Here is a 24,852-nt window from a genome sequence, read left to right as displayed (position 1 = left end):
GCAGGTACCTCCCAACACCAACACTTCCTTTTCAAAATAATTCACGATTACTTTTAAAATAATAAATAATTAATAATTATCCCTGGCCTTAAGCAGCTGGAGGCTGCTTCTTCTTCCACATCACTTTAGACCTGGTACCTTACAGGCATGCATAAAGTGCAGTTTACCTTTGCAAAACCCAGCTTTACGAGTTTGCTACTCGTTACCTCTTCTGGGCGGCGTCTGCCGTGCTACCCGCCTGCCTCGTGCTGCCTTTCGTTTAAAGCTAAAACAAGTGCGTTTAAAGGCGCTCGAGGGAGCGACGTTCCCGCGCGGAGGCTCCGGGACCGACTGAGGGCCGGCCCCGCGCTGCGGGCGCGCCCCCCGCAGGCCCCGCCCCGGGCCGGCCCCCGCGCTCTGATTGGCCGCCGCGCTCACCCCCGCGCCGCAGTTGGTGCCGCCGTGCGCGCCGTCCCCCCCGCGCCGGTGGCGTGGTTCGCTCCGCCCCGCCCCCCCGCCCCGCCGCCGCGCATCCATACTTGGCGATGGCCGGCGAGCCGCGCGCTGATTGGCGGGGAGCGGCGCGGGGCGGGGCCGGCGGCGCTGACCCGGATGTTCACTGCCGGGCGGCGGCGGAAGCGGACGGGCCGCGGCGTCGAAGCGACAGGGACGGACCGGGAGGCGCCGCCGTTCTACCGCCCCGCGCACCCGCCCAGCCGACATGGTGAGAGCGGGCCGGCCCCGCGCCCCCGCCGCGGCCCCCGCCCTTCCGCACGGCCCCCCCGCAGCAGCCCCCGCGCCCACACCGCCCCCTCGCACCGGGGGGCCTCGCCCGGCCTCCCCCGGGCGGCGGGGACGGAGGGAGGGGCGGCCCAGGCGGTGCTGCCGGGACGCGGGGAGGGCTGGCCCGGCCTGAGGGCGCTGCTGCGGGGGGGCTAAGGCTAGCGGAGGCTCTGCCCGGCGCACCGCAGGGCCCGGGGGCGGGGGGCTCCCCGGGGCTCCGCTGCCCGGTCACTGCCAGCTCTCCGGTGCCGGTCCCGGGCGGTGCTCGCAGAGGGAATGATGTGGAATTACCCAGGGAACGGTTCCGCTTCGGCGGGGAGCGGTACCGGGGGCGCTGCCCGGCGGGCCCGGCGGCCGTGGCTCCCCGCAGGAAGGCCGGCTGTTCCCCCCGTGCGGTACCGGGAGCGCTGCGGGGCACCGAGAGCCGGGCACTGCCCGAGCAGCGGCTGCTGCAGCCCTGGTGCTGCTCCGCACGCCCGGGAACTTGCCTTTCCCACGGACCAGCCCCACTTGCCTCAGCCGTGTGGAATAATCTCCGTCCCGCTGTGTTTCCCGAACGGATTGGCCCGGGGCACAAACCCTTTCGGTGCCACTTTGGTGCTGTGCAAAGGGAGCCGCTCCAGCTGCGGGCCCAGGCCCTGCTCCGCTCCCTGCCTGCTGGCCGGGGCTCTTCCCGAGCCTCCTCAGCCATGGAGTCACTTGTAGGGAATCACATCACTTTGTGCTGTTGGGGATTTCTGATTCAGGCTTTCCAACATGACAATTCAACAATGTTTGAATGTGTTTAGTTCATAAAAGATCAACCCAGAGCCTGGCTCTACAGCAGTGTGAAGTCTGTTTAACCACACGAGTGTAATCCTTTACTTCTTGCCGTCATCCATAGGAATTTCAGAGGCGATGCCTTATGTTTTTTCTCTGGAGCTGGAGCCACCTGTATCATGCAGGATAAAGATCTTTAATGTGAGGTGAAAGGTGAAGAACAGTTATGACCAAAGTTCTGTTCCTTATTGGTTCAAACAAGAGCAGGTGCCATACCTGAGTCCTGGCAGGATGGAGCATCTTATTCCAGCTGTGTACCTAATTGTAACACACTGAAATCTGTGTGTGCAAGACCTGACTGTAGAGTCTCAAACTGGGATTCCAACAAACTGTCCTAACTTATGCCACTGCAAAAATTGTCACAGGAAAAGAGTTCAAAGAAAACAAGGAGGCTTCATGGAAAGTAACAACAGTGGTACCAACTTCTTTGAATGGGATATAAAACGTGCTGTTAGGAAAATCCAGTCAGGGTTTAAATGTAACTGTGTCAGTAGTTTGGAGGAGGTACAGCACAAATCCTTTGGAAATTTCCTGACTGTTACCGGGTTTTGCTGCTTTCTGTTTTTTTTCATGTTTAGTTGTGCAAACCACTGGGCATAGGAGAAATTGGATCAGAACTTCCAACACTATGTGCTGGTTTCCAATGTTGAGTGGACTTCAGGGATGAACCTGCAGCCTCCAGTTTCAACTCATGTGCAAACCCAGCGTGTAGGGTGCTTGCAGGATCTTTACTTTTAATGGTCTGAGACCAGAAGTGGAGCGTTGAAAGGGTGGAATGGCCCTTTCATTGAAGGGAGCAGTTGGTATGGTGCAGGATATTGGGTGAGACACCTTCATGGTACCACAGGGCTACCAATGTCTGTGTAGAGCAGAGCTGGGAACCTTGGTCTCCTCGGAGAGCTCGGAGCTGTGCCCACATTTCAGTCAGGTGCTCAGGGAAACAGGGCAGGGCAACACATGAAGCTTGAAAACTGCCTGGATGGATGGTGTCTCCTGTGCTAAAAATAAATGGAATGCTCTGTTCAGGGCAAAGCAGGACTTGGGAGAGTGGATCTGCTGAGATTTCTGGAATTGTGGGTTGTGAATGGATGGAATCCAGTTACTCTTTGTAAAAATAAAACCCTTCATTTCCAGGTTATGTAAACTGGCCTGATCGTGTTAGCAAGGATTTCTTCTGCTATGCAACTCTTGAGAAAAAGGAGGACAATTTTAACAAAATTTATGATTTAATCATCCATAAATTCAGGCTGTCTAGTGTAGTGCTGGCTGTGCATCATCCATCTAGGATTTGTGAGGCAGATATGGAGCAGTGAAGCACAGCCCAAGGTGTGTGATGTGACAGTGACACCAACACGCACCTCGTGTGCTGCTCAGGGTCCACTAAGATTTTCAGGATAGGAGTTGTTTGTCTGGAATCAGAACCCATCTCTAACCTGGCTGTATCCCTCTTGGACCTCCAAAATGTGCTGTGGAGGTGTGGGGACGTTTTCAGTACCCACAGCAAGTCCTTTGCACCTTGTTCCTTTTGAGAAACACCAACTTCAGCTGTTTTGTAGAGTCTGTGTTTTATTAGGCAAGCCAAGTGTGTGAGCTTAACTAAATGTTATCTTAAACGGCAAATTCCCAAAATAATCAAATCAGAGGATATCACTGGGAGAGGGAATACTGCCATTGCAGTGATGCTTAATCTTGTGGTTTATTAGGGAGGCAAAAACATTCACAAGCTGAAGTTGTTCAAACAGGATTTCCTCATATGGTAAATATATATGCTGATATGAGACTAATTCACATCTGGGAGTGAAACAGAATGAAAGTGCAGCTCAGCTCTTCTGGGGGCCTATTTTTAGTCCTTATTACTGGAGTTGAGTTGAGAAATTACTTTCTTTGGGAAAGAGACCATGCTGCCCTTCTCAATGTCTACTTGCACAGCTGTCAGCTTTGCTTTCCATCCATCCCTTGACTTCCCTGGGTGAAGGATGGCTGGGGAACTCGGTTTGCTCATCATCATCCAGCACTCCCCAGTGCTCTGCTGGTCCAGTGTGCTGTTGGTACATCAGAGAATATGGAATGGTTTGATCTGGAAGGGACCTTGAAGCTCATCCCATTCCATCCCTGCTGTGTGCACAGAGACACCTTCCACTATCCCAGGCTGCTCCAAGCCCTGTCCAACCTGGACTTGGACCTTGGGCTTCCAGGAGTCCAGGGGCAGCCACAGCTTCTCTGGGCACCCTGTGCCAGGGCCTGCCCACCCTCACAGGGAGCAATTCCTTCCCAAGATCCCACCCATCCCTGCCCTCTGGTAGTGGGAAGCCATTCCCTGTGTCCTGTCCTTCCATCCCTTGTCCATGGTCTGTCACCATCCTTCCCCTCAGCTCCCTTCAGGCACTGGAAGGCCCCAGTTGGGTCACCCCAAAGCCTTGAAATTCAAATTTAGACTTGGGATGCTTCTGTAGACTCGATGGGAAGTGCCAGTAGCCTGTGTTTGTCTTTGTGCCTGCCCTTTGTGGGGATGCTTGGTTAAATCCAAGGAGCTCCTTACTGAGATAAAGTAAACTTGCAGAGAAGTGTTTTTCTGTAATTTGTCCCCTTTGAGCCAGTTCACACTGTGATAGACCCACCTCAAGGTAAAATGAAACTCTTTCTAGTGCCAGCAGAAGGGAGCAATTTTACTGGAGAAGTGTGGGTTCTGAAAGGTGCCTGTACCTAGTTCAGGGCTGTGGAATCCCAGGATAGGTTGGGTTGGATCTGTAAAGGCCACCTAGTCCAGCCTCCTCTGTGAGCAGGGACACCTTCACTGGAGCAGGCTGCTCAGAGCCCTGTCCATGCTCAGCCCTGTTGTTTTACCCTACTTTAATCCAATGTGCTTTAATAACTTTTCTTTCCAGGTGAAGGAGATGATTACAGAAGTAGAAGATACTCAAAAGAGATGCTGATCTTCTGTTTTTACCAATAAGTTTTAGCCAATCATTTTATAAAGTGATTCATAAACTGATTTTTAAAGTGCATTATAAAATTTCCTGCTTTCTCAGTGATTAATGCTGGGAGTCCTGAAGAATTTAAAAAGCCTCAATCAGATAAATCTTTGTGTCTCTCTTTAATGCAAGGAGAAAGGCCCAAAGTTTGTGTATGCTTCAGTTCTTCCTAAGCTTTTGCCATTTCCAGGAATAAGGGCAAAAATAAAACCTCACTGAAAAACATGGGATTTCAAATTTGAATTTCTTTACACCACAGAGGCTTCTTTCCTGAAGGAGTAATGAATATGTCTGACCAACACAAGATTTTTCCAGGCTTCCTGCTCTCTCTAGATGGGCTTTAGCCTAAATTGTGTTTGCTGATAGGTTGTGCTCATTAAAAAGCTTCTCTAACTTGAAGATCAGGAGCTCAGGCCAGTGCAGTGGGGGTGTGACCACTTCATACTGGAGTATAAATTGATCTTTTTCTTCATTTTTGGTGTGATGTTTTCTTAAATATTTAATAGTCTGTGACTGAGGGGCTCCTGTGAGAAGTGACCAAGTACTGTAGTGGAAACCTGGGTAAGGGGTGACTGAAACCCTGGGAGGGGGTGAAATTCTTGTGACTTGAGCTGAATTATTCAGGCTTCCTGTGCCTGATCCAGTGGCCAAAATTCACTTACTAGTCCTGTGTCCTAAAGCAGGATGGGAGCAGATGCTTGCAGACAGGCTGTCCTGGGGAGTTGGAGCTCTTGCCTGTGTGGTAGATGAAACGTTTGCTTTAGAGACTTCCTTGGTGTGGCATGAGGGGGAATGTGGTATTGAGGAAGTTTTAAAGCTCTGGTAGTTGAGCTGAGAGGATTTATCATGCGAGGGTGGATTTGAGGAAGGGGCTTTGCTTGTTTCTCAGCTGAATTATTGTAGTTCTCCTCTGTAATGCCAGGTGCAGTGGAGTCTTGTCCTTCTGCGATTTTGATGGAGTGAAGTTTTGAGTGAGGAATTGAAAGCAGGATCTATTCTGTTGTTTTGTGCCCGAAATTATCTTCTATTTAGAATGACTTTAGTTGCATGAGGTAATACCTGGTGTTGTGTTTCCTGGAGTGGTGGTCTGAGCCTTGGCACCAACCAGTAGATTAACTTCCTTGTATTATCTGGTGCTGCTGTTTTGCCCTCCCTCCCTCCCTCTCGTAGGCTTTAGAAGGAAATATGCAGCTTGCTTCGACCTCCTGCTCTTTGTGCCACACCTTCCGAGCTGGGCTGAAGAATTAGGGAATGGATTTGCAGGCACTTGATTTATCTGGCTGCCCTACTCCTAAGTTGCCTACTTTATTCCTGCTCTATGCAAATTAAACCTCACTAGTTCATATTTCATCAGTGTACCTGCATTATTTTCAGGGCAGGGCTGGTTTGGGAGCCCTGGCTCTGGGTTTAGCCCTTTGGGACTGGACTCCAGGTGTTGCAGCCCTGCTGCAGAGCGTGTCCTTCCCCGAGTCTGAAGAGGATGTCCTCCACAGAAAGTGGAGCCGAGTCCTTTCCTGGTGCACTGCCTTGGAATTTCAATCACGTCCTTGTTGCAAAGTGGGTGTGTTACGAGCCTGGGTGAAAGCAGAACTCAGGATCTCACAATTTTAGCAGCATCAGCTGAAACAAGGCTGAAAACAGCACTTAAGTAAGAGGATTTTGTGCGGAAGGAAAAATGTTTGAGACTGCACTGAAGGCAGAAGCTTAGTGGTAGCCTGAAGCCACCATAAATAAAATACTCTTTATTCTCTCAGGGAATTTTGTTTGTGTTTCTTCAGGTGATACTTTCTTTTCCATTAGGCAAACTGCTGAGTTTGAAAGTGATGTCCTGTTAGCTGCCTTCCCTGGACATTTTTGCCTTGGTAAACACCAGGATTTAAAAGGCTTCTGCCAGCCCAGGCAGTGGAGGCCTGGCTGCCAGCCTGGGCTTGCAACCTGAGACAGGCTGAGGAAACAAGAGATGAGGCTTTTGGTGTGTTAATTCAAGGGAGGAGAGAGCCGTGAAATGGAGGAATGAGGTGAAATATCAGCTCCATTGTGCTGACTACAGCTGTATTTATCCACTAGGTGCTGTCACCCTGCAGATCCAGGTGTCATTGAGAGAGGTTTGAGTGTGATTTTGGCTCAACGTTTATGATGCTCCACTGGGTGGTCAAAACCAGCTTCACATAGCCATGAATCCAGGCAGGGCTAATCCAGAGCTTGGTAAGGTGCAGAGTGGCCAGATGGAACAACTCTTAACTTCATGAAGTGAGATTGAAGGAAAAATGTGATGGGGATTGAAGCTGGCACATGTCTGCCAGGTCCCTTGTCCCACAGAAAGTGTCACCACTGCTTGGATTGGTCACAGAGCCTGTGTGGAGCTGGCTGCCTGTCTGCAGAAGGCAAGAAAAACCTGCCAGGATGGGCAGGTCTGACATTACTGCAAAGGAAGGAATTCTGGCAGGTGTGAATATCTTGTTAGGTGTGATATTCCTGTAGCCTGTAGCTCCTAAAGGAGCTTCCTGGTTTAAAACTTGAGTTCCTGGGGCAGAAGTGGACTGTTGGAACTCTGCAGGGCAGTCACTGAGGTATGTCATGCGAGACCCAAGCAGAAGGCATATTAACCTACTTTTTTGACCTTTGAGGAATGGGAGAACTTTCAGGGAAGAGGGCTAATGAGAGATCCTCTCTGCCCTCTGCCTGCCTTGCCAGGCATCCGGTTACTTGCCAGAGTTATCTCCTGAATTTACAACCCTGGCTGCAGCCTCCAGGAGCTGGAAAGTGCTGAGTTTGCACCTGAAGCCAGGCAGCTGTTGGCTCCATGGAGGGCTGGGATAGAGCAAATCCTGAATTTGGGATGTTGATGCTGTGTTAGTTCTGCTGTCACCTTCAAATACAGTGCATGCTCCCTCCTGCTCTACACTGTGTATTTTCTCAAATGTTTCTGATGTGATTTCTCACAAACCAGAATTGAAGTTGCAGTTGACTGGAAAGAGAGCCTGGATCTGTCAGGCCAAGACCAGTTTGCCCCACTTTGCTCTTTCTGCAAGAAAAAACTTCTCCATTTCAATTGAGCAGTTCTAAAACTTTAGTTACTGGGCTGATTGGAACATGAAGCAAACAGAAGTGCACAGAAGAAAGAGCATTTGAAAAGGTCATTGGGCATTAGCAGGATTAAAAGAAAGCATCACAAATTACATGTTTGCAGATGGTCAGGATGGCAAATGGCAGTGTTGAATCTCAAGAGCTGCTGTATTTGTAGTAATTATGGTTTCAATTAAAAAAATAAAAGAAGTGACCCCTATAAAATTTAGGCAGCCCTTAGCTAGGGATGGACTGGAGTTCTTCCTCAGAAGATTTGAGTGGAAGGCAGGAAGACAGTGTGAAAAACAGGTCACCAGACTTGTGAACCAACTCAGACCTACTGCACTGGGTGATTTCAAAACCTTTTGGGGCACAAACACACTTGTGTTCATCTCTCCTGGTAGTGAAACCAGGTGTTGCAGCTCCTCAGGAAGAGTTTGCAAAATCAGGCCGGGTTCTTGTCTCTCAGTGCTGTGCTGTAACAGGTTATTTGCATCTTGTTTAGTTAAGATTTCCTATCTGTAGTTAGAGATAACAAAAAAAAAAAGTTATTTTTGTCAAATTGAGACTTAAAATGGGTAAAATCCCCCACTGAGCAGTAACATTAATCATAAAACCTGTTGGCAAAGTTGGTCAGTTCTACAGGCAACTTCAATGTCTTTAATCCATTTATTAAAAGTTAAGCATGTTTTTTGCAATCTTTGTGACTTTTATCTGTAGCCCCACTTTCCTCTTTCATGTGGGGCTAACAGATTGCATAGTCACTCACTGCCACAATTTATTGGGAAGTGACTTCTTGCAAACTTTTATGCTTCACAGTAATTCTTGGCACCAGATGAAAGCCAGTAAATTGCATTGTCATGTTCAATGACAAGTTTAATAAATAAAACATTGTTTCTGTTACCAAGAAGACGAATGCTAGTGCAGAACTCATTAGTGATCCTGGCAAAAGGTTGGGATGCGTAGCTGTTCCCAGAAAGCTTTGGTGCTGCTCCATCCTGCTCTGCTGGTGTTGTGTGATGGCTCTTTTCCTTGGACACACGATGGAGATTTGCACTGGATTTATATAAACTAAAGTGATACATTAGTTTTGGGGGTAGATGCAGGTATGTGCCACTTGGAAATACTTGCTGGGAAGGAGGTGCCAAGGAATAGTTTTTTCCCTGTGTGCTGTACACCTCTGTAGATGTGCTAACAGGAACAGCATCTGGCCAGAAAACACCTACAGGGATGGAAACCACCTGCAGAATGTGCTCCTGGAGATGCCTGATCCTTGTAAACAGGAAATTACAGACAAGTGCCCTGCTCCAGGCTATCAGGGGTTGTAGTTCCTTCTCCCTGGGTGTAAAACTTTTTGAACAACTGGTTGGTCCATGAGATCAGGCTGCAGGCAGCTCTGGATTATTTAGAAGCTCACAGATGGGAGTGCCTTCAGTGTATTATAATTCACTTGATAATTGTTTTAGAGTTGGGCTGGGATGTTGGAGCTTGTCCTGTGGACAGAGAACTGGCCTGGTTTGGAGGTGGGAATGAGGAAAGGAAATCGGGTACAGCTGATTGCAAGGATGCTTAGAAGACCTGCTGGAGGCTAAAGTGATAAACAAGGATTTGGCAAAACTGATCCTTGAGCTTGTCTGGAGGAGGAGAAGATCCCTTTGAAAGCTGCCCCTGGAAGCCCATTGCTACTCCTTTAATCCGTGCAGGACTTGCCCCGGCTGTGTTGGCAGCCTGAAATGGTGAGAAGTGTCCCATGTCAGCAGCACTCTGGTGCCAAAGAAAGTGAAGCTGCCTTGCTTCTCTCCTGCCTATGGATTATTTTAGTTCCTCTTCATGAGGCTGCCCTGAGTATGAGCTACTTGTTTCTACAGAACCTCTTTAAAGAGGTCCCTCTGAATTTCACCTGTGTTCCAATCCTGGAGCAATGGAGGACAAAAGCTGCTCAGTGTTTCTGGTTTTTTGGCTGTGTTTGCAGCATGTACAACACTGAGACCTGAATTCAGAAAACAAGTTGTGAGAGTGTATTCGGTTATTAATTGGGGCTAGTACTGCTATGTGCTCAGTTGTACTTAAAAGAGCACTGCAGAGTGAAATTAATAATATGCAGGAGAAGGTCTCCAAGGAGGATTCTCTGGCTCAAAAGCTGTGACGTGACTTGTACAATTGCTCTGTAAATAAATACAGATTACAGGGGACCTGGGGGAGCCAGAGTACAGCAGCTTCTGCTAAAGCCTTCCGATCCATCACTTCTTGCTTTTATTTTAATCTCTAATCCTTCCCGCTTGGTATTCGTGGAACAAGTGGAGTCAGCACTTGGCCTGGTTGGTCTTGACCGCAGCAGATTGGGCTGAGCTCGTTCCTGAGCGTGCGATGTGGTCAGAAGTGTTTGAAATAATAAAAGCCACTGGATCCATCCCAACCAAAACCAGACAAAGGTAAAAGTGGCTGAAGAGAAGGAGAATGAGGTCTGCATCAGTGTCTTGCTTTTCAATAATCTTTGACCTTTTATGACTGTCCACAGCAGAGTCTGTGTTCAGGTTTTATTACCTTTGATTGTTTCCTAACTGTGCTATTGCTGTTTTTGCTGTTTCTCCCCTAGCACACCTTGCTGTCACAGGGCTGTGATTTATGAATCCATTACAAATGGTTTTAGATAGGATCTGCCAGAGGAGGGTTAATAGTCAAGGGAAAAATCATGTGGAAAAACAGATTGCGAGGAATATGTGCAGCTGATGGAAATGTCATGAGTGCAGAACTTCTCTGGGCTTTCTCAGGTCAGACAGTTATTCCTTTTCTCATCTAATATCCTAAAAAGTGAATGCTGGCAGCTGAGAAGGGAACCTTGCAACTTAACATACTACTGTACTTTTTATTACCCAAGGGTTACAATAATTCAACCCTTGCTGCAGCTTATAGCAGTAATACTATCCTATTGTGTAATTGGAAAGGGGAGTCTTCTGCCCTTGGAGCTCTGGAAGTTGGCAGGGATTAAAATGACAAGCAGGAGGGGAAGCTGGGTATCTGTTTCAATTAAAAAAACTTAGTGTTGTAGTACCACAAAGCTGAAGCATTAGTCAGATATTCCTGTTGGAAGAACTGACAGGAAATATGTGTTTTACAGTCTTGGGTATGTCTGCAGCTTGAAAGAAAGGAAAAAGGAGTAATTTGCTGGTTGTGTGCTTCTGGCCCTGGATTAATTTACAGAGGTGTTTTACCTGCAAACTGACCAGTGAGCAAAATTACCTGATGTGTAGTAGCTTTGAATTGCATGGCATTGAGCAGATGTTCTGGTTGCAGTGTCTCTTGAGGTTTTTACCTTGTATTTTTGCTATCTGAACATTGAATACTTTGTACTTTGAATTTGGGTAACCTTTCAGATGCCCATCCTGACTGGAACTTGGGTGAGAAGTGTCTCCAAGATGTTTTATCTGTCGCATCAGGTGTGTGGCTTTTTCACCTGCAGTAATTTCTAGGTCCCCCAGTTGTTCTCAGCTGACGTCACAGATGGAAAAGGGAGTGAGGAGCACAATCATGCCTGGAGTAGAAATGTTGTACTGGGATTGCTGGTGGAAAAGATTTGTTGGTCCAATTATTATTGTTATGAATTATTTCCCAGGAAAGGCTAAGCTGGGAGGAGCTCCCACTGCTGTAGCACTGAGCTGTCTCAGCTCTTGGCTCAGGAACTTGCAAGTGGGGTTAATGCAGAAATAGAGCACAGAAGTGAAACCAGCCTGGGTTTCTGTTTGAAAACACTGCCCAGCTCTGTTTATGCCCAGCAATAACAGGGTCAGATGAGCAGGAGTGTCCCAACAGAGGTTTGAAGGGAGATTGAATCCACAGGGCTTTGTGATAAATGGGACCAAATTCCTACTGACTGCAAGGCCAGGAGCTTTAAATGAGTCTTCTACTTCCTTTCAAGGAGAAAAGCCTTGGGATGGGAAGAGCTGCAGGTTTGTGTAAGCCCTCCTGGAAGATAGGATATAGGTTAAGTCTCAGGTAACTGGCAATGGAGAGCTGTCCATTGCCACACTTGGGAATAAAGCCTGTGGATTTCTGTAGGTGTATGTATCAAAAGCATGTGTAAAAATATTGTAGAAATGCAGAATACCTGCAGTAACTCAGCCGAGTGCTGGTGTCTGTTGAAAAGAGCACACTCCAGTGAAGTGTTCCTGGTTCTGCTGGAGCAGCTCTGGATGTGTGTCCTGGTGCAGAGGAGCTCATGGCCAGGTGCCAGTGCTGTTCTGGGGCTGCAGGTCGGGTTTGGTGCCCAGGGCTGTGCAGGAGCAGCTCTCTGCTCCCAGCTGTGTGGTGTTGGGGCAGCTCCTGTTTGCTGAGGATTCCAGCACACAGTAGCCCTGTGCCCCTCACCCCAAGGAGCCCGGGGCTTTAGACATGCCAAGTGGCAGTCAAAAGGAAGTACAGCTTGTTGCCTGTTTTATTTTTGTGATTTTCATACCTATAGTAACTACCTGGGATGTTTTATTTGTGTTTTCTGCATTGAACAACATCTGCCCATAATCTGCCCATACTCAGCCTTTAAAATTAAGGTGCACAGCTGTTCCCCTTTTCAACTGCACATTTATACAATTAAAAAAACAAAAATCAGTGCTGTTTTTTCTGATTTGAGCTTTAACACAGAGTGCCCAGATGACCAGAGACCTGTGGCTGTTGTGAGAGGGTTTCTCCTTTGGAAATAAGCTAAATACAGCAAAAAGACCAAAAAGAAGCAGAGGTGCAGACAAAGGAAGCTGTAAAATAACTAGTACAGACATTCTCATAACCTTTTTCCCTGGGGCAGTGCCACGGGAATGCTGTAACAGGTGCTTAAATGGAGATTCTAGATAGGCAAACATCTTTAAAGGAAACTTATTAAAGAGCTTTCATCTAAACTAATATTTTTAGTCTCTGAGGTTCCTATGATCTGTAAATCCTTCAGTGACTTCAGCTGTAATAAAACTTAATTTAGAATTTCTGTCTGAACTCCCTGCTCCTCCACAGGAGGTTCTGGGCTGGATGAAACAGGAATGGTGGAAAATGATCTCCTATCATGCAAACACTAGGCTCATTAAGTGCTGCAAGCTCAAAGAGCTTGGCTTTGGGAGCAGCCCAGCCTGGGAGACAGCCTGTCTGATCACCTGCTCAGAGAGCAGGAGCCTCTTCTTGGGTAAAGGCAAAAGTTCCACGGAAATGTTTTGTCTGGAGGTCTGTTAAGAAACCTGGTCTTCAGTATACAATTTTACAACAGAATTAAGCAAATGGGAATCCAGGCCAGGTGAAGTTGAGAGAAGTAGGTGGGGTTTGGCACATCCTGAGTTCCCCCAGAGCACCTTCCTCTCACACAGTTGTGGGAGGGCTCTGGGGGGTTTCAGCACCACTGATCCAGTGCCACTCTCAAACCAGCAGTGGCAGCACATCCTGGGATATTTACCTTCTGTAAAACCAGGGAGCTGTGTGCTGCTGGTGCTGGAGCTGGGGTGTGCTCCCTGTCCCTCTGTGTGTCAGTGCCTACAGCTGCTCCATCTCCTCCAGCTGGGCAGGGGCTGGAGCCAGAGGCTGGCTTTGACCACACACCTGGCTTTTAAATCTTCACCTGCAGAGAAGGAACCAGGTCCTGGTTCACCTCCCTGTTCAGTTCTGAAATAGGTCATACCAGATATCTCTGATACCCCAAAGTACCACTTTGATCTGTGATTTGTCAGCTTGTGTTGCCTTCTTGACCATTCCAGCCAGATTTATGCTGGATTAAAGTGGCTGTATAGCCATGGATTTAGGGACACAACTGCAGCAGAACCTGCCTTTATTTTGGTGCTTTAAAAGATCTGCTGGCAAGCTGTTTCATTTCCTAAATGCTCTGTGGGAAACTGAGGAGTCCTGCTGCTCAGCCTTGCTTTTCCCTTCTGGGTACCAGGGAGATGCACTGTACCAGGCACTGTATGTGCCTGCATATTTTTGTTTTTCCATTGCACACAGCCTTGCATGTCAGCTGTGTCTGAACCCCTTGGAGGATCTCTGCCTTAATCCTGCTCGTGTCTTTTACAGCTGTTACTGAATATATTGGGTAAAAATGGTCACTGCAGATCCTCTTGGTTAATACATAAACACTGCAATACACTGCCTCCATGCAGTGTATTTTATTTTCAATTACTCTGGGGTTGCAGCTTTAGTGGTGGTTTTTAACATTCTTCCCTAGGCGTTTTTGTCTTTTAAACAATTCCAGCTGGCAGAGGAGGACAGAGCACTTCCCTGAGTGTTCCCATGATCCACAGGTGAGGGGCACGACCCTGTGGCAATGTGCCAGGTTTCCTTCCTGGATGCAGGAGACAGCAGGAGCTGCAGTCAGAGCTCGGGAGGAGAGATCCCCTCCTGGGCGTGCCTGCAGGAGCTGGGCAGGCACAGGCCACCTCCAGAGCCTCTGTCCTTGGGCTCTGAGAGTTCAGTAGCTAAAAGTGAGGAGTTCTCTTCCCATGGCCATCTAATGAACAGCTTCCTAATGTTCACTAAACTCCCTCCTTCCCTCATTCTGCAGGTTTGGCTTAATTGCAGGAAACTTGGCTTCCTGTTTCTCCCTGTCCTGGGGGCTGCTCTGTTGGATAATGTGATAATGGAACTGTGTTAGTATTGAAGCTGTTTTTAAATAAGACTTTGGGAGCTTCACAGAACATGGGAGGGTGAAGTTAAACCTCAGCTTGTGGGATTTGAGTGCCTGGAAATGGCAAAGAGAAAAAGGAGGGGAGGAGCACTGAGAACAAACTGCTTGTGTTTCACCTGACCTGGGATCAAAGGAACTTGTGCAGATTTTGAGTGCTGTTAGGTCAGCAGAAAAGTGTCTATTGGTAGAAAGAACAGCTAAAGGTTATGTCAGGACCGTGGCTCAACTCCTTACATGTCTGGGGGCACATTTTCTGACTCTGGAGTGTAAGGGTGTTTCTTTGTGTCAGAATTGGTGTGAGACCAGCTACAGTGAGCCCTTTGGAGAAAGCTGCTGTGTTAGCTCTAAATAACTGATGTCCCTCATTTCTTAGATAGAGGCAGTTCTTGAGGTGTGTTTTGTAGGAAGAGGGAAATCATGGATCATGCTTTATGTGCATGTTTCATTCTGGTTTTCTGATAAAGCTGCAGGAGAGAGGGAGCTCTGTAGGAGAACAGTTTGTCTTGGATGCTGGTTATCTCAAGCTGATCAGTGCAGTTGGGAGAAGGAACTTCCAGTTCCCTAACCCAGGTTGTTATTGAGATAGTGTGGAAAAGCAACACTTACAGAAACATTGGAAGGAGTTTTGGTGAGGTAGAGACTGGACTCCTTTCTATCAGCAGCACGGTGTTAAGTTGCCAAGTCAATAATCCACAAGGAAATGTAATGAGTTTTACTTGCATTAATGCAAAGCATGCTGCTGCTGAGAGCTGTGTGCTGTGTTTCCTGTCCACCTGGTGACCAGGGCTCTTGTTGTTCCTGCAGAGTGACCAGCAGCTGGATTGTGCCTTGGATTTGATGAGGCGCCTGCCTCCGCAGCAGATCGAGAAGAATCTCAGTGACCTCATTGACTTGGTGAGTACTGCCTGCTGTCCCCAGGAAGTGCCTGCTGACAAAGCCTGCTATGTGGGAATTCTTCTGGGGCATCTGGAACGTCTGGTGATTTGTGTGTCCCCTTGTCTTTGGGCAAGGTTGAACAAACAAGCATTGGGCAAGCAATGTCAGGAATCCAGTGATTGTTTTGGGCTGTGTGTGCAGGGACACTCAGTGAGTGTGAACAGTCATTAGAGCTCTCCTAATGAACCACCCCAGGTGGCAGCTTGGAGGCTGCTGTTGGAATTTGGGCCGGTGTGTACAGATGGATGCAGGCCATGGCACCTGGGTATTACCTCCTGATAAACAGCCTGCTGTGTGGAGCTCTGGGAGGTGCAGTGCCTGTGCTGCCCCACACGCTGCAAAGACACTGCTGAGAATGTCTGGGCATCTGGAGAACACCCAAATCTATTTATAATTTGTGCTCTCTCAGATGTTCTGCAGTCTAGTGTCAAACCTGGCTGACCATCTTGTGTCTGATATCTTTTTTTCTGCTTCTCCCTGGACCTTTTGTGTCCTTCACACACTTCTGGGTAGGAAAACTGACTTAAGAAGGATTTCTAGGCTCGTTACAAGTTGCACATTCTGTGATGCTTTTCTGGACTGTAATAACCTGGTCAGTCTCAACTGTCCCTTAAAACAGTGTGAGGCACAGGTGCCTCTGGAGTAACTGAAGGTGTTACTGAAATATGGATTTAATCTGTACAGAGTCTGCTGGTGGGAAAACTGGATCCTCTTGTCCACTCTAAATATATGGCTTATTTCTGACCTAAGCTTCTAAATTTGTGCAGAAGAGCAGCTGCTCACCAGGTAGAGATTTGGTTGGGAAGGCTTCTAAAGCTGGTGTTGGTAAACTATGGTCAAAAAGTTGTGGCTGACTTAAATTTATCAAACTCTAAACATTTCTTTTACTTATGTAAGCCAAGGTACAGGTAAGACCTCTGGGGATCAGGTAAGAAGTAATTCCCTGCAGGAAAGGATTATTTCTCTCTCTTTAAACCCTTTAATAATTGGCTACATCTGTGCCCCCAAAACCCTTGGCAGCCTAAAGCATTGTTTTTGTGGCTGTTGCTGGAGGTAGGACACAAGTAACTAAATCACTGATCTGATCTGGTGTGACATGGTTGGTTTTATGATGAAACTGGGAGGACTGAGTGGGTACCAGGATTTGAGCAGCTCCCAGGACCACTCAAAACAAGGAGTTGTTTGGTCAGCCAAGGTAAGCCTGACTGTGTAATTGGTCTGAGATTTTTTTTAATGACTCAGAAAATTGCTGGGTACCTCTAAATGCTGGAATTACTTTTGGATGGTGCTCATTAGTGCTCTACATGCTTTCCATCAGCAACACACTCCCTGGGCTCCTTTTCGTAGTGTAACATGAACCAGACCAGTTTGGTGCCTGTTGGGAGGAGGGTCTGTGTCCCCCACACGAGGCATTGCAGCCCCTCCTCTGGGGCAGAGATGAAATAATTTGTTAAATCCAGCACAATTCCTTTATTGTGGTGACACCTGTAGATCTGCTCTGCAGCCACTCTCCCTGAGCTCTGGAGTCTGCACTGGTTCGACAAGAGCAGTGTGTGCTCTGCCACCTGCAATAGGTCCAGAGACATCATGAGCCAGACTTGAGCAAATAGATTTTTGACCTTTTTTTGGCAAATTTCATCCCGACCTTTACATCTGTCGTTTTGATTCTGCTGCTTGTCCCATTAGCAGACAATAATCTCTTTGAGAAAAAAAGGGCAGACTCCAAATGCACAGTGAGCATGAGCATGTTCCTTAAACTGAGGGAAAGAGCTGTAAAAGATGGCACCCTGACTTCTTGCCTTCCTTGTGCTGGGTTTCCTTGCTCAGTCCACTACCACAGTGTGGAGGAGGTGTGAGGCAGAGGCTCATGTCAATATTTGGGGTGAAGTTTGGAGTATTACTTGAAGTCTGTTTGCAGCTCAGCGTGCCATGGTTTTTTATAGGATTTAATCTCCAGACCAATGGTGGCTGCTTGCTAAAGATCCACTGAAAGGACAGAAGATGGCTCAGAAATGTCATTGTATGTAAAGAGTTTTCCAAAACTAACACAGTAAGGAACAGGCATCTCCTCCCAGAGTCCTGAATGGTTTGTGTTGGGAGGGACCTTAAAGCTCATCCAGTCCTGTCCCCTGCCATGGGGCAGGGACACCTTCTGTGAGACCACCTCGCTCCCAGCCCTGTCCAGCCTGGCCTTGGACACTTCCAGGGATCCAGGGGCAGCCACAGCTTCTCTGTCTGGGCAGCCTGTGCCAGACCCTCACAGGAAGGAGTTTCTTCCCAATATCCCATCTAACTCTGCCCTCTGGCAGGTTAAAATCACTCCTATCCATCCTGCTGGGAAGGATAACCACACGAAGTTCCCTCCCTACGGTCCCTCTTACTCTATCCATGTTCTGCTGCTTGTGGCTCATAAAAGAGCATCTTGGTACCCAACTGAATACATGGAGTATGTCCAGCACTGTCCATGACTGCCCCCAAGTGTTGTGCTGACAAGGGAAATGGCCCAAACTTGAACACAAGTAAAAGTGTGGGTGGAAGAAGAGAATTTTTGGGTCATTGGCCCTCATCAGCCCAGACACTTTTCATTCATTAGCAAAACAGTTTGTGGTTTGCCCTTTCACCACATCTGTTGTTGGGTTTTTCAGACTGTTGAGGCTTCAATTAGAGTTCATTAGAGACCTTGTCAATCACAGCCCTCCAGAAGTCCTGCCTGAAAGAAGCTGTGCATGGTGCTGGAAATGGGCTTTGGCATGGAATGCTCTGCTAAGGGTTCAATTAGTCATTATGTGTAAATACACTGCTCAGAATGTGCAAGAGGACTTCTGATTCTCTACAGAACGAGTTTGCTGGAGGCACATACCTTTTTAAGGACAACTAATTTAAATTGGAATAGTTCTCCATAGAGCTCCTCTGGAAACTGTGAGTCTTGGAGCATCTACCAGTGAGCCAAGTCCAAGCTGAAAGGAAGTTGCCAAAAGAGGAGAAAGGTGATTGCACTGCTCTTAAATGGGTTTGTTGTGAGGATGCTCCATGTCAAAGGTTGACTTGATGAACTTCAAGGTCTTGTCCAACCTAAATGATTCTTTGTGTAGTGACAGCACTTGGAGCATTAGTTCACATGTTGTGTGTGTGTGTGACAAAAATGCTGTGTCACCTCCTTATTGCCTCACAGTGTCCAGGAGCTGCTGATTCACTGTGCTTCCCAGGGAACCCTGTAGTGAATCACATCTGTTCTCATCACCTGCTGGAAAGGGCACTGTGAGGGCGTTCTCTGCTTGGAAATGTGTCCTGGGATCAGCTGAGTGAGGATTTGTGTGGCTGTGAAGTCACACTGAGTATCAGGAGGCGTGAGGGAGGGAAGCTGGTATGGCCGAGCAGCTCACCCTGAAAGGTCAGAACAACCCATGGCAATTGGTCTCCTGCCTCCTTTCTCTGAAGGTCAGCTGTACAAAAGGTCAGCCCTCTGTGCTTTTAGCTGTGCTCTTCCCAGGAGACATCCCAAAGAAGGACCAGCCTCTAGGCAGTGCTGCCGTGGAGGGTCCCTTCCTAGGACAGCTTGGCAGCACAGGACGAGGTGGGTGAGTGGTGTCTAGGGCTGCAGCCTCCAGAGTCCTTTTGGGGTATTTTCTTCAGACAGCTTCAGTGATGTGTCTTTGAGGGCTGAGGTGGCAAAGGTGGAAGGAAACTGGATTTATTGTCCTCGTGGGCCATGTGCAGCAAATAACAGATCTGTGACAGGATTGCCTTGATGGCTTCAACTCGAGTGTGGAAGTTGATGCATTCTTAGTCCTGGTGCAAGTTAAGCAGGTTCCTTTAGCAAGTACAAATTTCCTGCTGAGTGTTTAATTTGGATGTTTGCCTGGGTGTGTATAATACAAATTAGATGAAAAATCTAGCTGACTCAGGAAAATCAGATGCCTGGCATGAAGTGGGGACAGAAAATGGTCCTCACAGAATGGACAGGCTTGCCAGGAGAGGAGGGAGGGTTGCTCACAGCCACAGCTTTCTCCCTCTCCCAGTAAGCCTGGTATTGAAACAGCAATCATTCCCAAAAGTGAAAGCTTTCTTGAAGAACAGAACCAAGTAATGCTGCCATTGAAGAATTAAAGTGAGAGTTCTTTACAGACACAGCAGTCATAATTTTGCTGGTTATTTTTTAAGGCTCTGTTTGCAATTAAAGATTTGGGAGGTGATCAGCTCTCCTTTCTCATCACAGGGGAATACTGAAGTATTTTTAGGAGAATGTGTTACTTTTTAGAAAATAATGGAGTGATGAATCTTAAAATGTATAAACTTCTGATTTTGAAATATTTGAACACCGTTCAGGCTGTTGCTTCGTGCGAGCTCCAGGCAAGTCCCAAATCTGCTTGCATGCCTTCAGTCACTGAAGATATATGAAGCTACAGAATTTACCCCCAGGCAAACTGCACTGCTTGGGCTGCACAGACCATAAAGAACACGAGAATGTGACTGGAGCTTTTTGTGTTTGGAGTCCAAGAGCCTGAGCACTGTGCGGCATTGCGGGGAGAGATAAAATAATTGGATGCAGATGGCCAGCTGAGCGTCTGGTGAGGCTGGAAGATGTTTTAAACAAAAAATCAGATCCAGTGAAAGCTGAAAAAGAGGTGGTGGAAGCAGAAGTGCTTTGACAGCCCTGTGGGCTCAAAGCTGAGTCTTTGACCTCCTGTTCTGCCTGGACTTGCTGACCTGTGGGATGAGCTCCCAGCAGCCAGGCAGGTTTCTAATACAAGAATTGTTGGCTAAAGAAAGGGGCTCTGACTCTCTGAATAAATTCATGGTGGTTGAGAGCCAGTTTTTCCATTTGGTGAGTGGCTGTAAGCCGGAGCTTTTCCAGCCAGCAAAAATTACCTCTGAATATCTTGATGCTAGTTGGAGATAGCAATTAATTTATGTAAACTGTTAATGTGATGCTTGGGTTAGAGCTAGCAACCCCACTTCCTAGCATGAGATTGGAAAAGGGAATTTCAATTCTGGCCTTGTATCACTTATTCTTCCTATTTTTAAGCTTTTTTGTCTTCCAGATTCCTGCCACTGCAGTGCTGGTGTTAGAGACCCTTAAAATATCTGTTTGAATATCATTTGAAGGGAGTGTGTGTGAAGATGGAAACCTCCCTGCCTCTTTAAAGGATGGAGGGGAAAGCTGGGATAGAGAAATAGCACTGAGAGAGTATGTCCTGCATACCCCTGAATTGTTACTGGATATCTCCAAGCCCAGCTGGACTCTGACACGAGCAGCCAGGGCTTCCCAAGATACTGATACTCTGTGATGGCTCCTGGGACTGGGACTGGTAATGGGATCCAGGAGCCTTCACCTGCAGGTCACCAGTCACAGCCCAGGGCACTCTGGCTGTGCCTGCCAGATGGCTGCCTTTTGTTTCAGAAGGAGAATCCAGCAGAACCCTGTTTTATCCTGCAAGGTACAAGAAGAAAGCCAAGGATCCTGTTTTATGAATGGTTCTCACCTTTTTAAATGTAGTTCCTCGAGCTGAATTAAAACGTTCTGTAATTAATGTGACATGTCTGCTGTGACACAGTTAAGCTGGACAGACTTGGATTTGCAACCTTGTTAACATCTGCCTTTTTCCAGAAAAGCTCTTTTGGCTTAATTTTGGTTTTGCCAATTCTTGCAGTGCTGGAATTCAGAGCAACTACATGAATAACACTGAGCTGTTTCCAGTATCAATTATATCTTGTCTGAACACAAAAGTCCATTTAAGTGTCATTTCATAAACAAAGCTTGATGGTTGTGTGGCCTTTGGATCTGTGATGGATCCAATTAAGGTTTAGCACTGTGTGGATTTGTGGGAGTGACTTTACTGGTGGTTTTAGGCCCAAGATGAGTGGAGCCAGGCTTCCTTCTTGAGCTTCCACAACATTTGCTGGGCCATGCCTGCCTTCTGCAGGAACAGGAAATTCTGAGGCTGTGCAAGGACCCTGAAACATCAGAATAATGCTTTATTAGATGAAATAAATAACTCTGGAGGTGTGCCAGGAGGGTTATTTTGTGAGAGGGTCAGGGAGCTTCCACGGACTCCTCTGTGTCTGAGTGGTTTTTCCCAACCATGGGAGCAGCTCTTCTGTCCTCCTTTAATGTTGGAAGTTCACATGTGATAAAAATACTCACCTTCCTGGTGGGATGGGGCTTTTAATTAAAAACTCTCATCACATGTGTGTTCAGATATCTGCAGATTCAGACACCTGCACCTTGCAGATGCAGATTCAAAACACAGATGGATCTGAATGGCTCGTTAGCTAATTGAAATTTGCCTCATCTTCCCAGAATTGTAGAAATGTTTGGGTTGGAAGGGTCCTTAAAGATCACTCAGTGCCACCCCTGCCATGGCAGGGACACCTTCCCCTGTCCCAGGCTGCTCCCAGCCCTGTCCAGCCTGGCCTTGGGCACTGCCAGGGATCCAGGGGCAGCCACAGCTTCCCTGGGCAGCCAGGGCCTCCCCACCTTCCCAGGGAATAATTTCTTTCTAATTTCCAAAGTAATCTCTTTCAGTCTGAAGCTGTTCCTCCTTGTTCCTTCTTTTTCTTTAAGGAAAAAAAAAGTATAATCTTTAATTTTGCTGCATTTGGCATAGTTCTCCAGTGTGTAAGGTCCTGTGGAGGTCAGTAATGCTGACCTCTGAGTAAATATGGAAAAAGACTCCTTCTTAGGACTGGCACACCAGGAATGTTGCTGTTTCAGTGGTAGATGTGGTACATTTCAATCAAGGCTATAGAAGAAAACAGCCACCTTGGTGTACTGAACCGGAGTGGACACAGCCAAAATATTGGCTGTCCTGAGTGTGTGAAGTGCAGAATTTGATGCAATTTAGTGTGGTCAAAGAAAGGATGGGGGCTATGTGTCAGACATGGATAACTGAGGTATTACTCCTCTTTCCTCTATGAATTTGTTTTTAGATATTGTTTAAAAATAATTTTAAAAATAATCCAGAAGCAATTGTTTAATTGCTAATAAGCTCCTTGAACCAAGAAGTGAGTCCAGAAGGAATGATTGAGCTTAGCTACTCCAAAAAGGGTATGGTTTCCACTTTGGCACAAGTGATTATTTGTCTTGATAGCAGAGCAGTTGCCTTAATTAAAACACTGTCCACATACCTGGGCAGCTCTGCTGGAGAATTTGGTTACACAGGACAACAGGATCCTTGTTTGACACATTTCCCTCACTTTCTCATTCAGATTTTCTTTCCTCTGCACTACACATCCTTTGTGTATCTCCTTGGAAAAAAATATCCCCCAAACACTGTGCCCTGTTCCTTCTGAATGATGCTGCTGTTCTTCCAGGCCGAGCCCCAGATCTCCTCCTTTTTTTCTTTCCAGTTTACATTGAGGGTGGTCTCACTTCCTGAGTAGCCAGAGCCACCAGAAGAGATGACTGAGAGCTGATCTGGGGCAACAAGGATGCAGGAGGGCCAGGTGACATTAATGCTGGCCTTTAGCTGGAGATACAAGGTGCAGATTGTGTTCTGCATGTGACCTTGCAGTGCTTAGAGTGGGAAAAGATTGTGTCAGAGCAGAGGTGAGAGCCCAGCCTTTGCTTATAAAAGAACCTCATCCTCAGTGTTTGCACCAGGGACATTTATTTGTAGCGCAGTGATGAATGGAACAAAATCACTGCTTTGCTGTTTCAGTTTGTCCTGAGGAGCGGCTTAATTCTTGTGTTTCTAAATTGAAGTCAAAATTCCACATGTGATGACTGCTGTAGATAAGTGCTCAGGCACCTGAGGGAATTTTGGCTCTTCAGTTAACATAGAACAACCTTAACAAGAAAAATTCACAAATCGACTGTTGTTGAAAACTCAGAGCATCAGTTGCCTTCCAAGCAGAGTTGCCTTTGATGGGATCAGAAGATAAACTGAATCCTGCAGGAGTCTGAATGTGCACAACAGTAATTTAAATGTTTTAGTAAGATTCAATACTTGACATGGAAAACAATCCAAAGGACCTAAATTCACAAGGAGTCATAGTCTCATGAACATAAACCTGAAGTGTTTAAAGCTGCAAATCACCTTGTTCAAATTACTGCCTTTGCCTTGTAAGCAGTTTTCAAGAGTGGAAGAGGAAAGGCAGTGCGTATAAATTGCAAATTCATTATTAGGAAGTACAGTTGATGTAATAAATAGTATAAAAATTACATTCTTGGAGTAATTGTGCCACACTTGGGTGCTTTTCCAATAATTAGAATTGCACGAGTAGTTCCATCAGCTGGCATATCTGTTCTTTTTATAAATACTGTAGAAATTTTCTTATATTTCCAAACTAGATGAGTAGGTTTTCTTCTGTTTTATTCTGAAAGACAAGAAGGAGAAAATAATAGATTGCCTGAAGTCCTGTGGAGTGTCTGTACCAAGGAGATGGGATATACAGTTTGTTTTACAATGGAGGGTTATAATACAGTGCAGTATTATATTCTAGTAAGTGTGTGAGATAATGCAGTCACTGTTATGGCTGTAGGAATAACCACAGCCCTCAGAAATTGGGAAAGAGACCCTTCTAATGAATATTTGTTACCAAATCATCCACAGATAAGTTTAGTTCAGTAGATTGCATCTTAAAAAAACAACGGGTTGCAAGATCTTCTAGTCAATATGGGATTGTGCTCTGAACCCTGCAGAAACCCCACACCAGGCATGTGCTGTTCTTAAAAGAAAGTTAAATCTAAAAGTTACTCGTGAGGGGTTTTTTATAAGAGTTGTAAATTCAGCTTTTCTGCAGGGGACTCAGCTTGGCCTCGGGTTTGAGTTTCTTGTGGGAATGCTTTGTGTGGATATTTGGGGTTGAAGGAATGCACAGCGAGGCCTCTCATGCTGCCTTACACACATGTAGTGTAGGCTGTTCCCAAAGAAACAGAGTGGAAACAGAGGCTGGGTAAAAGCCATTTCCCCCCAATTCTGTTTTCATCATCCCAAAGGCAGGTGAGAGCCAGGAGTGTTCTGGGCATGCCTTTCCCTGTGCTGATGGGCTCGTGGCCAAGGGATGTGTTCCACTGGCCACCTCTGGATGCAGCTCAGGTGCTGGGCTGGCTGGGCTCTACCTGGAGGTCAAGCAGGCAGGTTGAAGAGTTGGCCCACAGCTGATGGTTAGTGGGGAAGGGAAGGAAGGGACAGAGGGGGACCAGATGTGCTCACAGACACCGATAGATCATTTCTTACACCACCACACTGCTGATTTGGATCAGCTCCAGGAAGTATTTGGGTTGTCTGGTCTCAGGCAAAGGAAGAATTTCCCTAAAAGCTGCTGCTGCTTGTCCTCTTCTGTTTACTCAGGAATGTGCTGTGGGTTAAGGCCTCTTCAGCCAGGCCTGCAGGTACCAAAGGAGGAACTCCCATGAGAGCCCTGGGCTGGGTTAAATCCTGAGCTGCCCTGCTCTTGCTCTGGGCTCTGCAGGTCTCACTCACAGCCACATTACAGTCTGTAGAGACCAAAATCACAGATGAATATTTCAGCTTTTTCAGCACTTTACCAACCATGTCTTGGTTTGCCTCTGATTTTTTGTGTATTTAAGGATTGTTTGTGTGGGTCAGGTGGTGCATCACTTGCAGGTCTCATCTGAGAGCCATGGAATGGTTTGGGTTGGGAGACCTTAAAGCCCATCCAGTGCCCCCCTTGCCATGTGCAGAG

At 47.0% G+C, this 24,852-nt stretch overlaps 1 protein-coding gene across 2 annotated transcripts in view; it reads left to right on the top strand.

Moving 5' to 3' along the window:
• Window positions 1-586: 586 nt before the first annotated feature.
• CAPZB (capping actin protein of muscle Z-line subunit beta) overlaps window positions 587-24,852 on the top strand; it is a 58,659-nt gene continuing 34,393 nt past the window's right edge. For both annotated transcript variants that reach the window (XM_021533780.3, XM_021533779.3), the window contains exons 1-2: window positions 587-703; window positions 15,070-15,159. In XM_021533780.3, the coding sequence (XP_021389455.1) occupies window positions 701-703; window positions 15,070-15,159 (93 nt within the window). In that variant the 5' untranslated portion in view covers window positions 587-700. The remainder of the gene's footprint in view (window positions 704-15,069; window positions 15,160-24,852) is intronic.

The sequence above is a fragment of the Lonchura striata genome, chromosome 24 (genome assembly GCF_046129695.1).
Source record: "Lonchura striata isolate bLonStr1 chromosome 24, bLonStr1.mat, whole genome shotgun sequence".
Lineage (NCBI taxonomy): Eukaryota > Metazoa > Chordata > Aves > Passeriformes > Estrildidae > Lonchura > Lonchura striata.
This window is presented reverse-complemented; position numbering and strand designations above follow the sequence as displayed.